This window comes from Equus caballus, chromosome 5 (genome assembly GCF_041296265.1).
Source record: "Equus caballus isolate H_3958 breed thoroughbred chromosome 5, TB-T2T, whole genome shotgun sequence".
Taxonomy (NCBI): Eukaryota; Metazoa; Chordata; class Mammalia; order Perissodactyla; family Equidae; genus Equus; species Equus caballus.
This window is the reverse complement of record NC_091688.1, coordinates 93,116,182-93,134,939: the sequence shown is the minus strand read 5'-3', so window position 1 is coordinate 93,134,939 and position 18,758 is coordinate 93,116,182. Positions and strand designations below refer to the sequence as shown.

The following is an 18,758-nucleotide window of genomic DNA, read 5'->3' as shown; positions in this document are numbered from 1 at the left end:
AGTTCACCCACCAAATTCATTTTCTGAGTATGTATTGAGAGCATTCTCTGTGCCAGACCCCAAATGCCGGGGCTACAGAGAAAAATAACAAAACGTGGCTCCTGTTCTGAAGGCTCCCGTCTGGCGTGCCATGAAGCAGGGCTTAATAAATACCAACACAAAAATGACCCTGGAGGTGTAGCTGTGCCGAAGGCCGCAGAGCACTTCTTACAGGATCTACAGTCATGTTCCTGCCAACACAGAAGGCAGGAGCAGTGGTCGGCTCAGCAGGAAGCGTCCAACCCTGGGTTGCCCCAGGATTCAAAGAAGCATCACACAGCACATCACACAGACCAGGGTAAGGGACCCCACATTACTGGCAGGAGAAGAACTTCTCAGTGAGAACAAGGCACCCTGGCAACATAATACCATTTTATTATTCAGGGTCTGACAGCAAAGAATACACAGAGGAGGAAAAGGGAGCTTTGGTGTTGTATGATGAGGCAAAGGGTCCCAGAGGTTTGGTATACATTCACTTAAAACAAAACAAAACAAAAAAACATTGCTTGTAATTTTGTAACCTCCTTAGGGTGTTTCAAATGGTTTGTGAAGATCAATGTTCTGCATGTTCAAAGAGTTTAGGGAGTTTTAAAATCTTCCCATTCAGACTGGCCTGTCATAAAGAACAAAGGAACATGGAATTTCTTGCAGGGATCCGCATTCACACAACGGAGCCTAGAGATGTCAAATCCACAAAGACGGCCTTCGAACTATCCTCCATCTGAAAGGGGAAGCTATATGTACTGCTCTGCAGGCATGGATCTCGTTATTGCTTTTATCTTCCATCAGTGAAATTGGTTTTGTGACTTTTATTTATAGACCCACCCAGTGGCCATTATTATAAAGTCGTGGTTAAGAGCTCTGGCTCAGATGGCCCTGAGTTCAAATTCAAGTTCTACCATTTATAAGCTGTGTGACTTTGGGCAAGTTGAGCTCTCCAAACCTCAAATGCCTCATCTATAGGATGAAAATAAGAATATCACCTTTTTCCTAGCATTTCAATGTCGGAGAAGTGAGAATATAATTTATACATGTCTGATATATGGTAAACACTGAATAAATGTAAACTATGGATTTTTTTGGTTTTGCCATTAGCTCATGTATTTTAGTCTTTATTATTCCTCTTCTAGGAGAAACTATCAAAATGAAACATGAGTGGAAATCCTACTTTCATTGAGATTGCTTCGTTTGGCCCAAAGGTAGAAGACAGCTTAGGGAAGCAACACATATAGGGTTTATCTATTGCTCTAAAGGAGAGGTTGATAAAATATGGCTCAAAGGCCAAATCAAACTCCCCACCTGTTTTTGTAAGGTTTTAGTGGAACACAGCCACACTCAATTGCTTACATATCGTCTACGTCTGCTTTTGTGCTACAGCAGCACAAAATAGAATAGTTGCAACAGAGACCATATGGTCTGCAAAGCCTAAAGTATTTACTATCTGGCCCTTGACAGAAAAAATTTTCTGACCCCTGCTCTAGAAACATACAAAAATCCAATTTTTCCAAGTCACGTATTTCTGAAACTGCATGCACTGGAAACTCATGTTCTCCCCAGGGAAAATATAAAGGCTGCGTTCAAGAAGTCAACATGTTTATTTCAACTAGGCAATGCCAGGTTGAGGCAATGCTGTGTGAGGCCTGGGGGTACAAAGACTCATAAGGCAGGGTCCCTCCCTGTGAAGAATCCATAGTCTTGTTGTGGGTCAGATGAATATGCAATATGAGACAAGTTCTGAGCCAATGATGAGAGCAAATGGCTGGGGCAGCACTGAGGCCACTGCGGTTCCTTCTTCCTTCCTGTATGGCCATCACCTCCAGCCCATAAGACATGAAGTTTGAACAGAAACTCCCCATTGTGCTCCATTTCACTTTCCCATCTGTAAGAAGGCACTGAGACCCACCGAATGAATGAGGAGTGCCATAACGGAGACTCATTCTCAGATTTCTCTGGCAATGATGTAGGGGGTGGAACAGGCTGGACAGGGAGTAGGAACAGAGAGCCTTCTGCAAAGGTCACTGCTCTAAGCATGTAACAGTCAGGGGATACAGCTTGTTCTTGAGCTGTGGCTAAAGAAACGGAAAGAGGTTGACCAATTAATCAAAGATAAACAAACAACGATAAACATAAATAAAGTTGTGAGGGAAGAATTATCATTGTAATTCAATCATTCATTCAATCACATTTAATACATATTTATTAGGTACCTAGTATATAACAATAAGTTTAAGGCACTGGGATCAAGACACAGTAGCATGCAAGACAGACAAGTCCCTGCTGTCTGGCAACTTTCATTCTAGTCAGGGGAGGCCATCTTAATTTGGATTTTTCCAAAAACAGACCATGAGACAAGGATTTACATGTAAATCACTTTTCAGGGATCTGATCTCAAGCAAAGTGAGGGAAAGGGAAGGAAGGAAAGTAAATAAGGGGTATGTTAGTGAGTAAGTCACTGCTGTGGGCAACTGAGGCTTAATCTCATCTTGTAACCTCTGAGGGTATAGAACACACCTCAGAATTCTCCCAGTGAGCAGCAAAGAAGCTGGAGTATTTATCCACCAACTCTTGTTCCTCATTGATTAAGGGTCATTTGGGTGGGTGGGAAGGAGCATTAGCTCCCACCTCTCCTTTAGGGACAGAGAGACACAGAAAAATTGGAGCATCCATAGAAACCTCTGAAGGTGACTTCCAAGAGGTCAAGGAGTATAAGCAGAGTACTTCACCTGCCTGTACAGGTGACAAACAATGAGTAAACATACAGGAAAACTGTGGTAAGTGCTATGCGGACAAAATAGGCTGATGGAACAAAGAGTGACTGAAAGGCTAATTCAGATGGGATGGTTAGAATGGCAAAAACAAGGAAGACCCTGGGAAACAGCATTTGGCAGAGCTAAAAAGCAAGTGTAGAGTTCATAAGGGAGGAATAAAGAGGAGAAATAGATGGCCTCCATGGTGGACAGAGAGTAGGAGGCAGGGGGAGAGTGGAAAAGGATGAACTCCCAGGTAGGTAAGTAAAGGTCAGACCATGAGGGCTTTATTCGCCAGGACAGGGCGTTAGGATGCTGTCTTACACATGTTGGGCGGCACTGGGGGATTTTGAGCAGGGACGTGACATGATCTGATTAACATTTTTAAAAGTTCATCCTTGTTACTCTTCTTCTCTCTCTTCCCTTCCTGAATGGTTTAGTCCAGAAGACATTAGACAGGGCAAAGCAAGACTGAATTCCCCAGAGTGTGGAGCAGGATGTCTGAGTCCAAGTATGGTGCAGAAAATGTCCATGCGGACAGTGAGAGTGGTGAGTGGCAGCTGCCTGGCATAAGGTGTCAAAGCCAGAGTGGGAGGAGGAAAGGATTTTCTCTGGGCCTTGGGGCAGCCCTGCCAAGGTGCTGAACCTAGGTCTGATGAAGAAGGTGTCCACATGGGAGAGCAACCTGGCATGGGAGGTTGTGTCCTAGCCTGGGAAGGAGGTCATCTCTGAGAGTGGGTGGTAAAGCAGTAGCCCCACATGGGGTGTTGGAGCCCAAGCACAGTAAGAAGGGTGTTCAGGCCGGGAGGTGGTGGCCACTGTGGTTCCATGCCCACTGAGAAGGTCTGTCTGTAGAGGAAGATGCCTGGTGTGGAGAAGCTGGAGCATGAGGGTGGCGAGAGGGTGTACGTGTGGGCCGGCAGCCCAGTGCAAGTGATCGAAACTCGAGCAGGGCATGGCACGGTGCACAGCTCAGTGCTGAGTGCCAAAGCCCAACGTAAGTGAGGAGAGCACCCACTTGGGGCAGGCAGGTAGGAAATAGCCCAGAGCAGGGTGTCAGAACACAGGAGGGTAAGGAGGGCATCCACATGGAAGCAACAGTGGGTGTGGGATGTTGGAGCCCAAGTGGAGTAAAGGAGTGTGTCTGTGTGTATGTTGACAAGCAGTGGGACAGCAACCAGAGATTTGTGATCAAATAAGTAACTATATTAAGGGTAATGGGAAGCAGGTTTCTCATTGTCAGAGAAGGGTGTTATAGATGTGGAAGGGGAGAAAACTAGAAAACCCTGTCATGTTGGATTGGAACTGGAGATGAATTTATGATTTAAGGACAGGGGAGACCTAAATATGTTTACACCTGTATGTATATATATGCACATTCTCCAGCTTTGCCTGCTCAATGAGAGGGCCTGGGAGCAACAACACATCAATGGCAAGGAGCACAGCAAGCAGAAGTATTTAGTATTTCTAAATACTGTTCTCCACTAACAGAAAACAGGGGACTTTGAAGAAATGGCAGATTTCAAGTATGGGACAAGGAATGTACAAAATAAGCCTGGAACATCTTATGTAAGAAAGTAAAGAGCTACTCAAAGAAAGATGGCTATATGTCAAAGGAACAACTTGAAGGGGCTCCCACGTACCAGCTATGAGATGATTTGAGCATCCAAATAAATAATGACAGTAACATTATAATCCATTGAATAAAATAGTAACTTTAAATCCATACAGACATAAATAAATGAAGATATTGAAATTTGGTTGAGAGATGGAATCTTTATATAATCTCAAAGTACCTCCTCACAGAATAGTTAATTACAAAGAGAAAAAGAGTAATTTTGTAGTGGGGAACCTGTCAGGTACCACTTTAATCAAATGATCAAATTAACAGCACAATAATGGGACAAATCAAAGTGTGATGGGATGCAATGAAAAGAACCCAGCATCACTTCTGTGATACTTCCTGCCGAAGACGCATGATTTGAATCTAATCATTAGGAAACCTCAGATAAAACCAAATTGAAAGATATTCTGCAAAATGACTGTCTTGTCATCCTCAAAAATGTCAAGGTCATAAAATTCAAGTAGAGACTGAAAATCTGTTTCAGATTGAAGGAGATTAAAGAAACATGACAATGAAATGCAGTATATGGTTTTGAATTGGATCCTCTTGCTATAAAGAAGGTTATTGAGATAATTGGCAAAACTTGAACAAGGTCTGAGAGTAAATGGTAGAATCAAATGGTTATATTGCGGTTATGTGGGAGAATATCTTTATGTTAGGAATACACTAAAGTGTTTGGGACGTGATGGGCATCAGATTGGCAATTTACTCTCAAACAGTTCAGAAAAGAAAAATGTACTATTGTTGCAACTTCATGTTTGAGATTCTTTCAAAATGAAGAATTAAAGTACATATATTTAATATTAATATATTATCATATTAATATCATATTTAATATTATATGTTTACTATGGCCATTTGATTTCCTAGGTCTTTGCACATGCCCCTACCTATCCCCAGATCTCCCCTCTCCTGGGAAACCCTTGATTGTCCTTCATCTTCTGTGTAGGAAGGGTACCCTGTAGAGTATGTGTGTCTTCCAGGGTGTTGAAGCTTACCTGTGCGTGTCTACATTTCTGTTTACCCCAGAGGGCACAGTCTATGTCTGTAATTCTCAAATCTGTACCCCTAGAATTTAGCACAGCGCCAGGCATTGTGCTTGATAAACAGCCAAGGAGAGAGGGAGAGAGGCAAGGTTACAGGTATGAATTTGGGAATCATTTCTAGAGCCAATAGGGTTAAGTGGAGAAAGCCAGAGATTTGCATACTGCCTGGCCTAGGTTTGAATTACAGTGGTGTGATCTTGGGCAAGACTTAGACTCTCTGGGCCTTCATTTCCTCACATGGGAAATGGGTTGTTACGGGGAACAAATGCAATAAATTTTGGGAAATATCTGGTGGAGTCCCTGGCACTTTAGCAGGTATGGAAGAAATTTTAGTTTCTCTTTAATCCTTAAAAATAAGAAGAAAAACCATCAAAGAAGACTAGCAGTTTAGAACTCCAGATTATATTCCTGACTTCACTATAACCTTAATATATGAATATGGATAAGTTCTGTCATGAAAGGCTTCAGTTTCCTTTTCTGTAAAATGGGAGGTGGGAAAATGGAGGAGAGAAGACTGGGTTTTAGGACTGCCATGCTACCACAATCTCATAGTTTCGAAAGTTAAAATGCTTTCCTGTTTTTGGATGATAGTGAGTACGGAAGGTGAGAGATAAGAAAGATTTTGCTGTATTTAAAGGATGTTCCTCAGTTTTAGCAAGGCACCTCCTACTGGATTGTATGATTGACTCATTTATACCTGCTTAACCTACAGGTAAATTAAGAAGTGTCAGTGTTGTTGGGTTACTGTCAAGCACATTAATAATTTCTGAGCCATCAAGGAATTCACACACACTTTATGTTCTTGCTGAATTTTTCCTTATTCATAATTCTTTGCCTAATTGCTTTTTCTCTTAAAAATGAGGGTGCTTAGAACTTGGATATTTGCCTAATGGCTCAAACAGAGCCCTGACCCTTTGCCAAGGCTTTCAGTCCTTTTAGAGCCTGGGGACATTTGCCATTGAAAGAAAGCTGATGGGGTTGATTTTCCTGAAAGAGATATTTTGCACTGACCTCTTGGCCCCATTAAATACTTTGGCCATTGCCCATTCATTTTAATGGGAGCAAAAAATTTGTTTTAATTTAGAATATTATCAAACAGGGAATATGGACAAAGACAAAATAATGTTTTGAAAACAGCCAGAATGAAATCATGAATAAATAACTATGTTGAATCTAGCTGATAAATTAACAAATATTTATTCATAAGAGTCTGACTGGACTATTTCAAAGTTAAGCCAAAGGTGATCTCATTTCTAATAGAAATCTCTTCTTTCTCTTTAGGCCGAAGAAAAGGTGGGCTGCATAGAAAGACATTGAGAAGTGTAGAAAGGCAATTATCCCTTCTGACAGATCTGTTTTAAGTAGATCTATTTGTTTTCAGCTAAATGCCAAAAGGAGCAACTAGATGACTCTCACAGCCTTTTCTATGGCAGGCCATTTGTTTTCCGAGTGCAAACACCTTATTAGAGATCTCAGCAGGCTGTTTCTCCACCTTGTCTTTGTATTAGTCCCTTAGATTAGCATCAAATAACTGAAATTCTGGCCAGATGTTACCCATATGTATTTCTTTTTGAGTGAAAGAAATGATACATTCCTCTTGAGGAGAGGGATAAGGGTGCATATGGCGTTGAGCCTCATGCTAATGTTCTTACACAGGTAGCATCGTTATGACAAATGGCAAAAAGAGCCAACAAACCTAAAGCATATTTGCAAAGCTTGGATGGTGTTGCCTTATGCCAAATCCAAATGGCTAAGTCTTCCAGGTTACAGGTAGCCTAAGGGCATTTTTAGCTGCATAAAAACTAACTGGACCAATTTGAATGGAAGAAAATTTTGCCTGAAGTCTTTCATCACACTGGTGATGGTTTTCTGTTCATTTGGCACAGGAAGGCGGTATATAGGAAGATGATCCATGCATGCAGCTTAGAAAACCGTACAGAAAGTTGGGGGGAACATGAACATCTCATGTGGAAACTTTACTCTGTGTGTCTCATGTTTTGACATCACTGCATGGGGACAGGCCAGCCATTGTTGCACAGAGGAAAGTATAATTTTTTCATTTATACAAAGCAAGACACAGGAAAGCTAATTCTGGGTTCTCTATGATGATGAGGGATATTTCTCCATGAAGAATGTCATTTGCATCTTTATATGCAAAGGAAGGGTCTGAAGCTCTGTAATGTGTGACTAATTCAGTGAGCTCCTCAAATGGTAACAAACCAAGAGTTTGACATGTGCTGCTATTAAATGTGTGTTTTAGAAGAAAGAGCATGGACTGGACATCTGGAGACCTTTTCTTCTGGTTCTGGTTCTGCCTTTTGCTAGCTCTGTGAGTTTATGCAGGTTATTCAAATTTTCTGAGCCTGACTTTCCACTTGCATAGAACGGATGTAAAATTAATGCCTTCCCAGACACCTCATGGAGGTTTTGTAAAAATGCTTTCAGCTAATCAATAGAAAAGTATGTGCAAGCTATAAAGCCTCAGCAAATATGAGAAATTATTATTATATCATTTTGGTAGAACTTAATATCTTGGGTCTTTTTTTTTGGTAAATATGAAGTTTGCCATCATTGCTCACTTCCTCACTTCTTCTTCTTCTTCTTTTTTTTTTTTTTTTTTTGGTGAGGAAAATTGGCCCTCAGCTAACATCTGTTGCCAATCTTCCTCTTTTTTTTTCTTCCCAAAGCCCCCCCTAATACATAGTTATATATCCTAGTTGTAGGTTCTTCTGGTTCTCCTATGTGGGATGCCGCCTCAGCATGGCTTGATGAATGGTGCTGAGTCGACGCCCAGGATCTGAACCGGCGAACTCCAGGCCACCGAAGCAAAGCGCATGAACTTAACTACTCAGCCACAGGGCTGGCCCCTTAATGTTCTAGGTCTCTTTAATTTATTTGATTGTTTTAATTTCGCTATTGCTTTCAAGCCATGTAGACAAGTCTACATTTGCTGTAATTTACCAAATCAAAGTCCTCAGCTCTGCAAAGGCCACTCTTGGAAGAATGTGATAAAAATGGTTTCTTTTGGATTGTGTGTCCCTCTGAAGTCTTTGGAATGTAATTCAGTCAGAAGCAATTATGGCACTAGCAAATATACTGAGAATTCATGAAACCCCACAGCCAAAATCATGATTCCTTGCTCCAATACCAAAAGCATTTGGCGGGCTATCGTTTGGAAGCCACAATACTGGCTGCTGTGTGGCTCTAAATGAGGCCATTTGGACTCACTGTGGCACTGCCTGTTCCCACCAGTCTGGAGAGATGGCACCAAAATTCCCTGCAGTCTCTTCAAAACAGTATTTTCCTTATTTCCTCTTGGGCCTTGCTTAACAATGCACCTTTCTAGATTAAGAGATGACATAGGGTTTTAGGTTCCCCCTCCTCAGGCACTGCAACATGAATATTCTACAAATTTACCTCATATAAAAACCTTTGTGAAGCAGTGACAGATTTTCCGGTACCAGCCTGACACAACCTGTCATTCAGATCCCTAATGATGGGTTTACGTAAAGGTGCTTTCCCCACACTTTCCTTTGCTTCATCTTAGATGGCAGTGTGGTTCTTCTTTCAAAACAGAGCACTAAAGGAGATGGGTCCTTCAAGCAAATATCATGGTTCAGTTACTATTTCAAATGAAATGTGTATAGACAAAAAGCTACAAACACAACCCTGAGCGGTAGTGGTAGTGTGTAGCCAGATAGGCTGTGGCATGCATGTGGGAATCAGGCATTCAGGCCTGGCCAAACGTCAGACACTTCAGATAAGGAAGAGAAAAATTTTCTGCCTAAGTGGGAATGTGTGATCTCACTCTACCTTTCCAACATGTCAAAGCTGGTTTCACAAAGCCAACATCGTTCACGAATACCTTCTAAAGAAATGGAGGAACTTGGGATGTCACATCATGTGATGCTTGGATCCATCTACAGCACCCAGGGCCGTGAGGTGCTCCAGTCACAGCCTGGACACTTTCAGAGAGGGGACAGTAACCCCTTCTGAAATAATTCAGTCTATTTGTAGACAATTCTAACTTTAAGAAATGTGGTGTTTTGTTCTATCTATTCCCAGTGTCTAAGGCTCAATTTAACCCTGTGGGCAATGTCACCTACCTGAGATCTGTATCAGTTCTGGATATTCAACAGTGACAATCCAATCCGACCATTTGTCATCTGGCATGGATCTCCCTTTCTTACTTACCAAGCAATCAGGAGAAACTCTGTCCAGTATCCGCGGGAATCCAGATCAGTGTTCTAGCCTGTGGATTTCCCCTTTAAGTTTATCCTCACCAAAAAGAAATTAAGCAAATCTAGCATGATTCTTTTTCTTACTAAACCCATGGTAGCTTCTAGTAATCAGTGCTTTTTGAAAATTTTCAGAAAAACTCTCTTTTAATATTCCTTTCTGGAGCTTTGCCTACGATGTACACTAACCCACTAGTTTAGTTTGTAGATTCTGCCTTACTCCTGCTTTGAAGAACTGAAGCTATATTTGGGTATCTTCTATCTTCTACCACTTTTCCCATTCTTCATAGCTCTTCCATAGTCTTATATACATATTGATTTACTTTTCATTGGATAATATTTTTTGCTTAATGTGCTTGTCATAAGCGTCATTATCTCTGCATTTATTTCAGCCAACATAGCCTCATATTTTTGTTTTGAATGCTCTTGTTATCTTTGCTTAGGGTGCATGAGTCCATTCACAAGCCATGTGACTATTTACAAACATGCTAGTTTGTGCTGACAAACCATGGCCTCAATGGCGTGCACACATGAAAATATAAATTACATATTGTAGATTTGGGTGTGTACTGGCCTAATTAGCAGACAGTGTACTAGGTAGTCTATACCCATAAAGCATGGATTGAGGAACAAGAAATATTTTTAAAATTTTTGTTCTGTTCTTCATTCTGGATAAATCGTTCATTCCTTAGTGCACCTTTATAAGAGACAACGCTGCTGATTATATTTATCTTTACATATATATCACAGAACTAATATGAACCTTTTAGCATAAAATGACTGAAACGAAAATAAGATATATCAATATAATGTGGTAGTTTGGAAAAACTGACCTAAAGACTACCTTATTCTCTTTAAAAGAGAAAATTTCATTCCATTCTCGTAGGAAGTATACATGAAATTACCCATGTAAAATTATATATCATTCATATGTATGCCCATATGTGATATGGATCTTCCTTTAGCATAAAGAAGGTTACCTCGTTGACCAGTAATATGGGCACACTACGGCACCGAGTGCCCTCCTTACCTGCCATTATTTCCCATTTGCTGTCAGTGAACGCATGGGGCAGCTGCATCCCTGGAAAGGCCAGTTTTCCCTGAGCACGACTTCAGCAAACAGGGGTCCTGGTGTGCCTCGGGGACTCGGGGCTCCTGTGAAGCTCCTGCTGAAGTCTGGATGCTCTTGGGTTGAGGACAACTAGTTCCATTAACCAGGGTCTTGTTTCTTCAGCTTTGTTTGACTTGGGCGTGCTTAGCTCCCATCTGTCTGTCATTCTAGAACAGTGTCCATGGCCAGCCTATATGGTATCTCTTGGGCAGGAAGGTTAAGTCCCCTGGCATGAATTGCCTTCAGCAACTGAATAAATAAGATGGGCTTTCTATTCATAGGAAAACAGATAGCCTTTTTGGTGATAAAATATTTATTACCTATTATCTTGTTGTTGCCAAGACTACTGAGTATAGCACCCTTCTTAAAAAGAGCTAGAGTGCTAAAGAGGTTACAGGAATTAGTAAGGTAAATTTTATTTGGAAAAATATCTTGAATGACATTCAATTGCCCAGAACTGAGTGTAGTTTGCCATTTAACGTTGACCAAGGTCACATCATGTCCCACTTTAAGCCAATACTTTTTCTTCTTCTTTTTAGTCATTGCTTTTCTCTAAAAAGCAACATTTCTACTTTATAGCCTGAGAAAGCAAGGTCAAATATAAGGTCATTTTTAAGGCAGCTAGTGAATGAAGCAGTGTGAATCGATGTCAGCTTTTAGAAAAATCTAATTTCTTTAAATGAACATTTTGTGATAGCTTTATTTCATTTAACAACTTTTATTATTTTAACTACTTACAAGGTAGTGGCTGCACACTGTGGGAGATCCAAAGATGTTCGACAGGACCTCTGATCTCCAGGAGCACTCTGTCTAGTGGGAATCCCCTTTTAGAGTTGCGTAAACTGAGACATAGAGCAGTTAGATAATTTGCCAAAAGTCATAGAGCTAATAAGTGATGGAGTGAGAATTCATATTTAAGGAGTCTGGTCCCAGAATGCTCATTCTTAACCATAACACCATACTGCCTCCTATTAGGGATAAATAAAATGTCACAAGCAGATTCAAGTAACGGGAGCAGCTCAGCCACAACCATGGAGAAGGGCAAGTTCAGGAATGTTTGGAAAGTCCAAAGTCCATTAGTGTGGCTTGAATTTGGGGAAAAAATGGATTGAGGAATTATACAATGCAAGATACACACAGAATGCAAGTTGATTTAGATTACAGAAGGTCTGGACATCGGCCTGAGGAGGTACAGCGGGGAGCAGCAGAGTGCCCTCGTGAGATTTTTGTCACAAGAAGAGCTTGTGGACAGTTCTGGGGGTCTCTAGGATAGGCTCTTTGGGGAAGCTAATGGATGGATGAGAGAAGTGGATACAAGAGACACTATCAATATATAATTAACTGACAGATTTGATTAGATATTAGGGTGAAGGTTTAGGTAAATTTAAGTTTTGAGTGTGTTGCAGTAGAAAGGAAGCAACGTCATTTTCCAAAATGGTGAAAGAGTAGGAAGAGTTTGAGGAAGAGAAGAATTAATGAAGGCCAGGAGTGAGGAAGAAATTCACGTTTGAATAGTGGACAAGCACACAGGCTTTGGAAACTGAAAGACTTGGATTTGAATCCTAGATGAGCCATTTACCAAACTGTGTAACAAGTTACTTGTTTCAGCCTCAGTTTTCTTATGTGTAAAGTGAGAGAAATGATATAGTGATGATAAGATAGGGACAAAGATTAAATGAGATGACAAATGTAAATGCTTAACACCTAGGAATCATGCAGTAACCATCATTTTCACTGTGTCTTATAATTACCATTATAATAATAGCAGTATAGGGGCCAGCCCCATGGCCTAGTGGTTAAGTTCAGTGCGCTCCACTTTGGTGGCCTGGGTTTGGTTCTTGGACCCAGACCTACACCTCTTATTGGTTCCCATGCTATGGCAGCAACCCACATACAACATAGAGGAAGATTGGCAACAGATGTGAGCTCAGGGCAAATCTTCCTGAGCAAAAGAATGACCAAAAAAAAAAAAAAATAGCAATATAATAATAATGATACTCCTCGGGATGTGTTTCATTTATATTGATCACTACTCAGATAATAATGCTCTGGTTATCGTTCCTTTTAAGTAAAGATTGCAAGTATTTTAACACAGACTTTAGATTCAATACTCCTTTTTGTTATATTTAATATCAAAACAAATTGGAAATTATTTATGTACTTTCCCAATTTTACAGATAAATAGACTGAGGCTCAGAAAGAGTGACATGTCTGTGGTTACACAGCTAGGAATTGTAGCCTGCCTGGCAGAGCCAGGACTCACAACCAGATCTGACTTACTCCAAATAATTCTGAACTTTTCCTCAACTAGTCACTTGTGAGACAAAAACACCTTTGTATCACTTGCCATTTCTCTGGGGGTCTTTGCTTAGTGAATAAATTCTGTTTTATAAAAGTGTTGTTAGCAAACCACTACAGTATGAAACTGTGCGTCTCATGAATTTTCCAGTGCTGGACAGTGTTCCTCTCAAGGCCTGTCTTTGGAGGAGATGAAGAGAAGTCTTCAATTCTCACCCATTGACAAATATGGTAAGTACTCAGATTCTTCACACTGATTAAGGAAACTACCCCAGGAGGTGATATCTATTTGACAATGAGGAAGAAAAGATTGTATTTTTTAACAACTAGAAATGAGGGATACTTTAAAAATATTATATAATAAAGGTACAAACCTGGATCTTATAAGTCTTGTATAACTCTACATTTACCTTTGAGTTTAATAACGAGGTGAGCATATGTGACTGTGTGTGTGCATAGGTATGTGTGTGTATGTGCGAGTATATGGGAGTGCCTGTGCACAAGGGAAAAAACACAACTCTTCATATGAAAATAATCTGCTGAATCTCAGGACATTCCAAACAGCTTGTTGCCACCTTATTGTGTCCACTGCCTTTAAGCCCCACATCACAGTTATGTAGGGAAGGAGGAGAAAAACAAGAGACGAGTTTCCATAATATGCTGGAGGAGCACTTCCCCTTTAGCATGTACCCAAGAGGAAAATGTAAACCTGGCCATTCCCTCAAACAGCTGGAGAAGAGGTGAGGGTACTGCTGATGGATTCATTTTGCACAGAACTGCTTTAAAAATAATTAATAAAGCTCTCTGAAATAACTAACACATTTCTATGCTGAGCCTGGGAAGCCAGAAGACGGGCAATTGCCCTTATCATCAGCTGCCATGTTAATGTGCTAGACCTGGGATGTCCTTTTCCCAACTCTAAGCCTGAGAGGCTCTGTATTTAATTGGAATTTTAGCACAATGGGCCCATTTCTTCATGGCAACTTCCTTTGACAATATGGAGGACTGGAAAAATGTATGTCAGCTGAAAAGATCAGATTTATTACAAGAACTGGGTTTGGAGAAGAATCAATTGGATGATGTGGTCCCAGTTCTCTGATTTAGATAGCAGTAGACCCTGGGGACCCTTGGTTTTGGGATCATCACCAATGACCCTGTCTGCAGAGCATCATTACTTCAAGCATCAGGAAGACTTTAGGAAACAAAGAAAAAAAATTGCCTGGATAGATGTAGACAAACTACTTGGAACCTTAAAGAAAGGAAGTTCCGTGCTTCTGATTCCCGATACGTGTCTAGAATGCAGCCAAATGCTTTTTATCATCAGCTTTACAGCATAATTAGGCAGTCTAATAACAGGGGAAAATGTGCTCTAGGTGTCACATCATCACATTTTTTTATAGATATAATATCATTTTCTCAAACCTTTACAGATCTGACTGCACAGTCAAAAAATACAGGGCACCCTTTGAAATGTGTGTTTGACCAGAAGTCTTTCCTTTCACGGTGGAGTTTCAAGATGAGGCATTTCTTTACCTTAACGATCTGTTTCTTAAAAGGATAAGAACTTGAGCAGAATTCCTCAAGACGGAGAAGTAAGACAAAGTGATGCAATAGTACAAAAGCTGAGTCTTCCTGTGCATATCTGTACCAAGGTCTAAGGAAACACCGCGCTGTTTGAAGGCAGTGAGAGTGTCTATAGACAAAGAAGATTCATTTAATATTTCCCACCAGGAGCATCACAGCATACAAGGAAGAACACTTCAACTGCCCTCCATTCCCATTTCATAAACCCCTTGTGGTATAATGGCAACTGTATGAAGTTTCTTTTTTTTTTTCCCAAAGAGCAGGCTAGAGAATGAAGATAAAATTAAGTACGTAGCTATTTTCTCCGTATTTGAGACCTTTCACCCTAAAGTAAGAAAACGTGCAGATGTGGTTCAGTCTTTTCCTAAAGCCTGTGGTCATATTTCACTTGGGGCCCTCTTAAGCTGAGCAGCTACATAAGTGCAACACCTTCATCCCTCAACTCTGGCAATAATGGCATCAGTAATAAAGGCCAGCATCAATTCCCTGCTGATTTTGCTACCTATCCCTGAGGAGAGCCTGCCCACACTGGAGGGTTGTACACTCACCATCAGATTCCTAGTGGAGTCCTGTGGGGAGAGAGGCATGCAGAATCACAGGCCAGTAAAATCGCATGTGGTACATTAGAGGGTTGAGTATAGTGATAAAGGGATTATGAGCTTATTAAAGCATCTATCTATGCCTGGAGTGAAGTTACCATTTCAGGCTGGACAAAAGGAAATGTTTTGCTCTAGGATGTAGATTTTGTTTTAGTCCACCAAGTATTATGGTTCATTGATGCATACTCCTGTCTTAGCGCCGCCCCCCCCCCACCCCCACCCCCCCCCCCCCCCGCTACAACCTTCCTCATATCTGACCGGGGCAGCCCCACTAGAGATGAGTCAGAGAGGATGGCAGCGGCAGAGGCCACAGCAGCCGGCTGCTCCTCTCAGGAGAGTTTGTGTGCTGCCTGAGAGATTTGGACAGAGACCTTACTTATGAAAATAAACATGCCATCCAACTGCCTATTGCTCCACGTCCTCATGAAAATGTAGATGGCTGAGTTGGTTCTGAAAATCCAGCTATCCAAGGGGAGCTAAAGCAGCAATCACTATTGGCAAATAGGCCCATTTTCACAGAAGCAATGAATGGCTTCCTTACTTCAAGCGTAAGGTAACTGCTTCCCTGCACATGTCGTGCGTTCTCTATGACAGTGGCCCGGTCTTGAGCCACGAGCTCCCTTCTCTAGACACACCATGAGATATTGTTTCAACGAGCCTCAAATGTCACTGATATTTACACTTAAGCATTGATGCACACTTAAAAATTGGGTTCTCGGGGATAAGAAAACAAACTGCAATAGAGAATCGTTCTTTCCTTTTTCTCTACTGTTGTTTCCCCTTCCTTTTTAGCCATCATTTGTTTAGCACTGACTATGCGTCACTGTACTAATTGTCTTATGTTTGCTACCAACCTAAGTGCTAATACTTCTCCCATTTACAGATGAAGACACTGAGGCTTGGAAACGTTAAGTTAACAAAAATCAGAGAACCAGTAAGCAGTGGAGCCAGGATTTAAACCCAGATCTGCCTGACGTGAAAACCTGAGCCTTTAGCCATCAGGATGTACCACCTTCCTGCACTGCACCCTTCTTTACTCCAAACTCAAAATGTCACCTGGCCAGCATGGGTCCAAATCATTCATCCATCATTTATGTTCCTCTGGTCTCAGCTCTGTCTTTTCATTTTACGTTTTACTTTTGTTTTGCAACTGCTTGCCAACAACTGTTGTCCAGACTCCCTTTTCACATGAGCTGAGAGAAGCAGCTGGGCAGCTGGGAATTGCACCGGGTGAGGCTGGGTGTGAGAAATGGGGAGATGGACTGAAAGGCCAGTAAGTAACAGCTGAACTTCTTTTCTGATGCAGGCTACGTGTCTGATCCCCTGAGCCCGATGCATTTTCATTCTTGCCGGAATAGTGGCAGCTTTGAGGACAGCAGCTGACAGCATTCGCACACACCTAAGGAGAGTTTTCCCCCAAACTGACAGCAGCAGTTCCGACCATGGCAGGCGTGCTTCCAATTATAATATTTTACCCTCTAAGGTCTCCTTAAATTGGCCTGTTTATACTGGTCCTATTTAAATCCCTATCACAGGTTAGGCTTTGGATTTGTGGCTAAGGAATGAAATGCAAAGTAACCAAGACAGAATGTATTTGAAGAATTGGTTTTAATTTTGTAAATGGAAAAAAAAAAATTTATATTGTTACTTGGAGATTGAGCCCAAGTCCATGGTGAGCACTTAACAATTATTTAACAATTACTATGTTATCCTAGACTGAATTATGAACACTTGTATTTGAGAGCCACGGGTTTGATTTCTTAGGATATTGTTCATTTTCTTACCTCATTATGTTACTTCTAGTGTCGAGCTCTGTGATTAAAGATTCTTTGCTGGCGTACGAAATTGATTCAGAAGTGTATTTCATTCCAAAAGACTTCTCCTGAGTCTACCTTCCTTCAGACGTACTGAGAAAAAGGAGTCATGACCTTCAGATCAAGAAGCTTGCAAAAGTATAGCACTTAGTTATTTAACCTCCTTCCTACATCGTACCGAGTGCTCTGTGCTCTGCTTGGACCTGTCGGTGTCAGCACCAAGGTGTCACACATGCTGTTGGTACAGTTATGAAATCAGCCTATGAATACAAACCTGCCATCCACGCCAGAGTGCGGCCCAGGGCACTGGAAAGAATTCAGAGGTATCTGCTGCCTTCAGAAAACAAGAACTCTGCCCTCCATGCTGGTTCCAACCAGAAGACAGGAACACTTCCACCAAACAAAATAGTTTTGCATTGAGAGTCAGATTTGGGAAAAGCAGGCAGGAAACCATGAGAATTCAACGTGATCATTACTGCTTTTAAGCTTGGCAAGAGAAATCAAGTTAGTAAATGATGATTGGGCATCCTCTGAATCAAGGTTCCAGACCTCAGCACTATTGACATTTGGGGAGGGGGGTGATCCTTCGTGGGGCTGTCGTATGCACTGGGGGAGGTGTAACAGCTTCTTGGCCCCTACACCATAGATGTCAGTGAAAGCTCCCGTAAGTAAGGACAATCAAAACTGTCTCCAGACACTTCTAAATGTGTCCTCAGGGACAAAATGCCCCAGGTTGAGAAGTACTGCTCTGAATCCTGGAGGAGTTTTAGAACTAGGGGCCTGAAGAGCAATGAAGGCAATAGGGAGCAGACTCTGACTGACTGAGGTACATGAAGGCAGCAGGTACCTCAGATATCTTTCCAGTGTCCTGGGCCGCACTCTGGTGTGGAGTAATGTGGATTGCTATACAAATGGAACTGAAGAGAAGTGCTGATTGCTCCTTCCATGTCTGTGGCAAGTTTCTCCATCCTCCACAATCCCCCTACCAATTAGAAATTAGATTTCTCGAGGGCAATTTCCATCAGAACTGCAACCCCACCTCTAAAATCCCTCTGAGCCTTTTCTTATGACCTGTGGTTGCAAAGTTGAAAGTCTCCACTTGCTCTGAATAGCTGGGCAATTGCCCAATGTGAGTCCAGAGGTAGAAGTTAAAACCATGGTACTTCCAATTAGATTTACCCGTTTTGAGCCCCCAGCCTTTTCATTTCCCCACCCAATTATTCTGGAGTCACAAGTACTCTATCCCACCAAGCAAGTTGTCAAGGGGCTTTAGAATAAGCAGGACCAAGGAGCCTAAAGTGGCCAGACAGCCATAAAGCCTCTGGTGAAGACAGAAAAGAGGAGAAAAGGAGCTGGTTGAAGAGAACCTGTCTCCACGGCTCCCCCTCTGTTCCTCTGCTCTGGAGGCTTCAGGGAATGAGCCAGCCCCCAGCCCGGGAGAGTTTGGGGCTTAATCCTTTTATGAGTTGAGTTGAAAGGAATACCTTAGAAGGTTAAAAAATAAGTAAATACCTGCCTTAACTAAAAGATTCACGGTAGATGTAATGCCAGATCTGTGAGTAAAGAACAGTGCTGGGGCAAACCAGGTGTGCTCCCAGGTTCCCATTCAATGGAGGTCATTTCATATCCAGAGGAAGGACTGTTTGCTTCTAAAATAC

The 18,758-nt window shown here is 41.6% G+C and overlaps 1 protein-coding gene across 7 annotated transcripts in view; it reads left to right on the top strand.

The window, feature by feature from the left end:
• TNNI3K (TNNI3 interacting kinase) overlaps positions 1-17,135 on the top strand; it is a 265,432-nt gene extending 248,297 nt beyond the window's left edge. For 4 of the 7 annotated variants that reach the window (XM_070266387.1, XM_070266392.1, XM_070266394.1 and 1 more), the window contains 2 exons: positions 13,255-13,334; positions 16,593-17,131. In XM_070266387.1, coding sequence (XP_070122488.1) covers positions 13,255-13,334; positions 16,593-16,669 — 157 coding nt within the window. In that variant the 3' untranslated portion in view covers positions 16,670-17,131. 7 annotated transcript variants of the gene reach the window in all.
• The last annotated feature ends 1,623 nt before the right edge of the window (positions 17,136-18,758 follow it).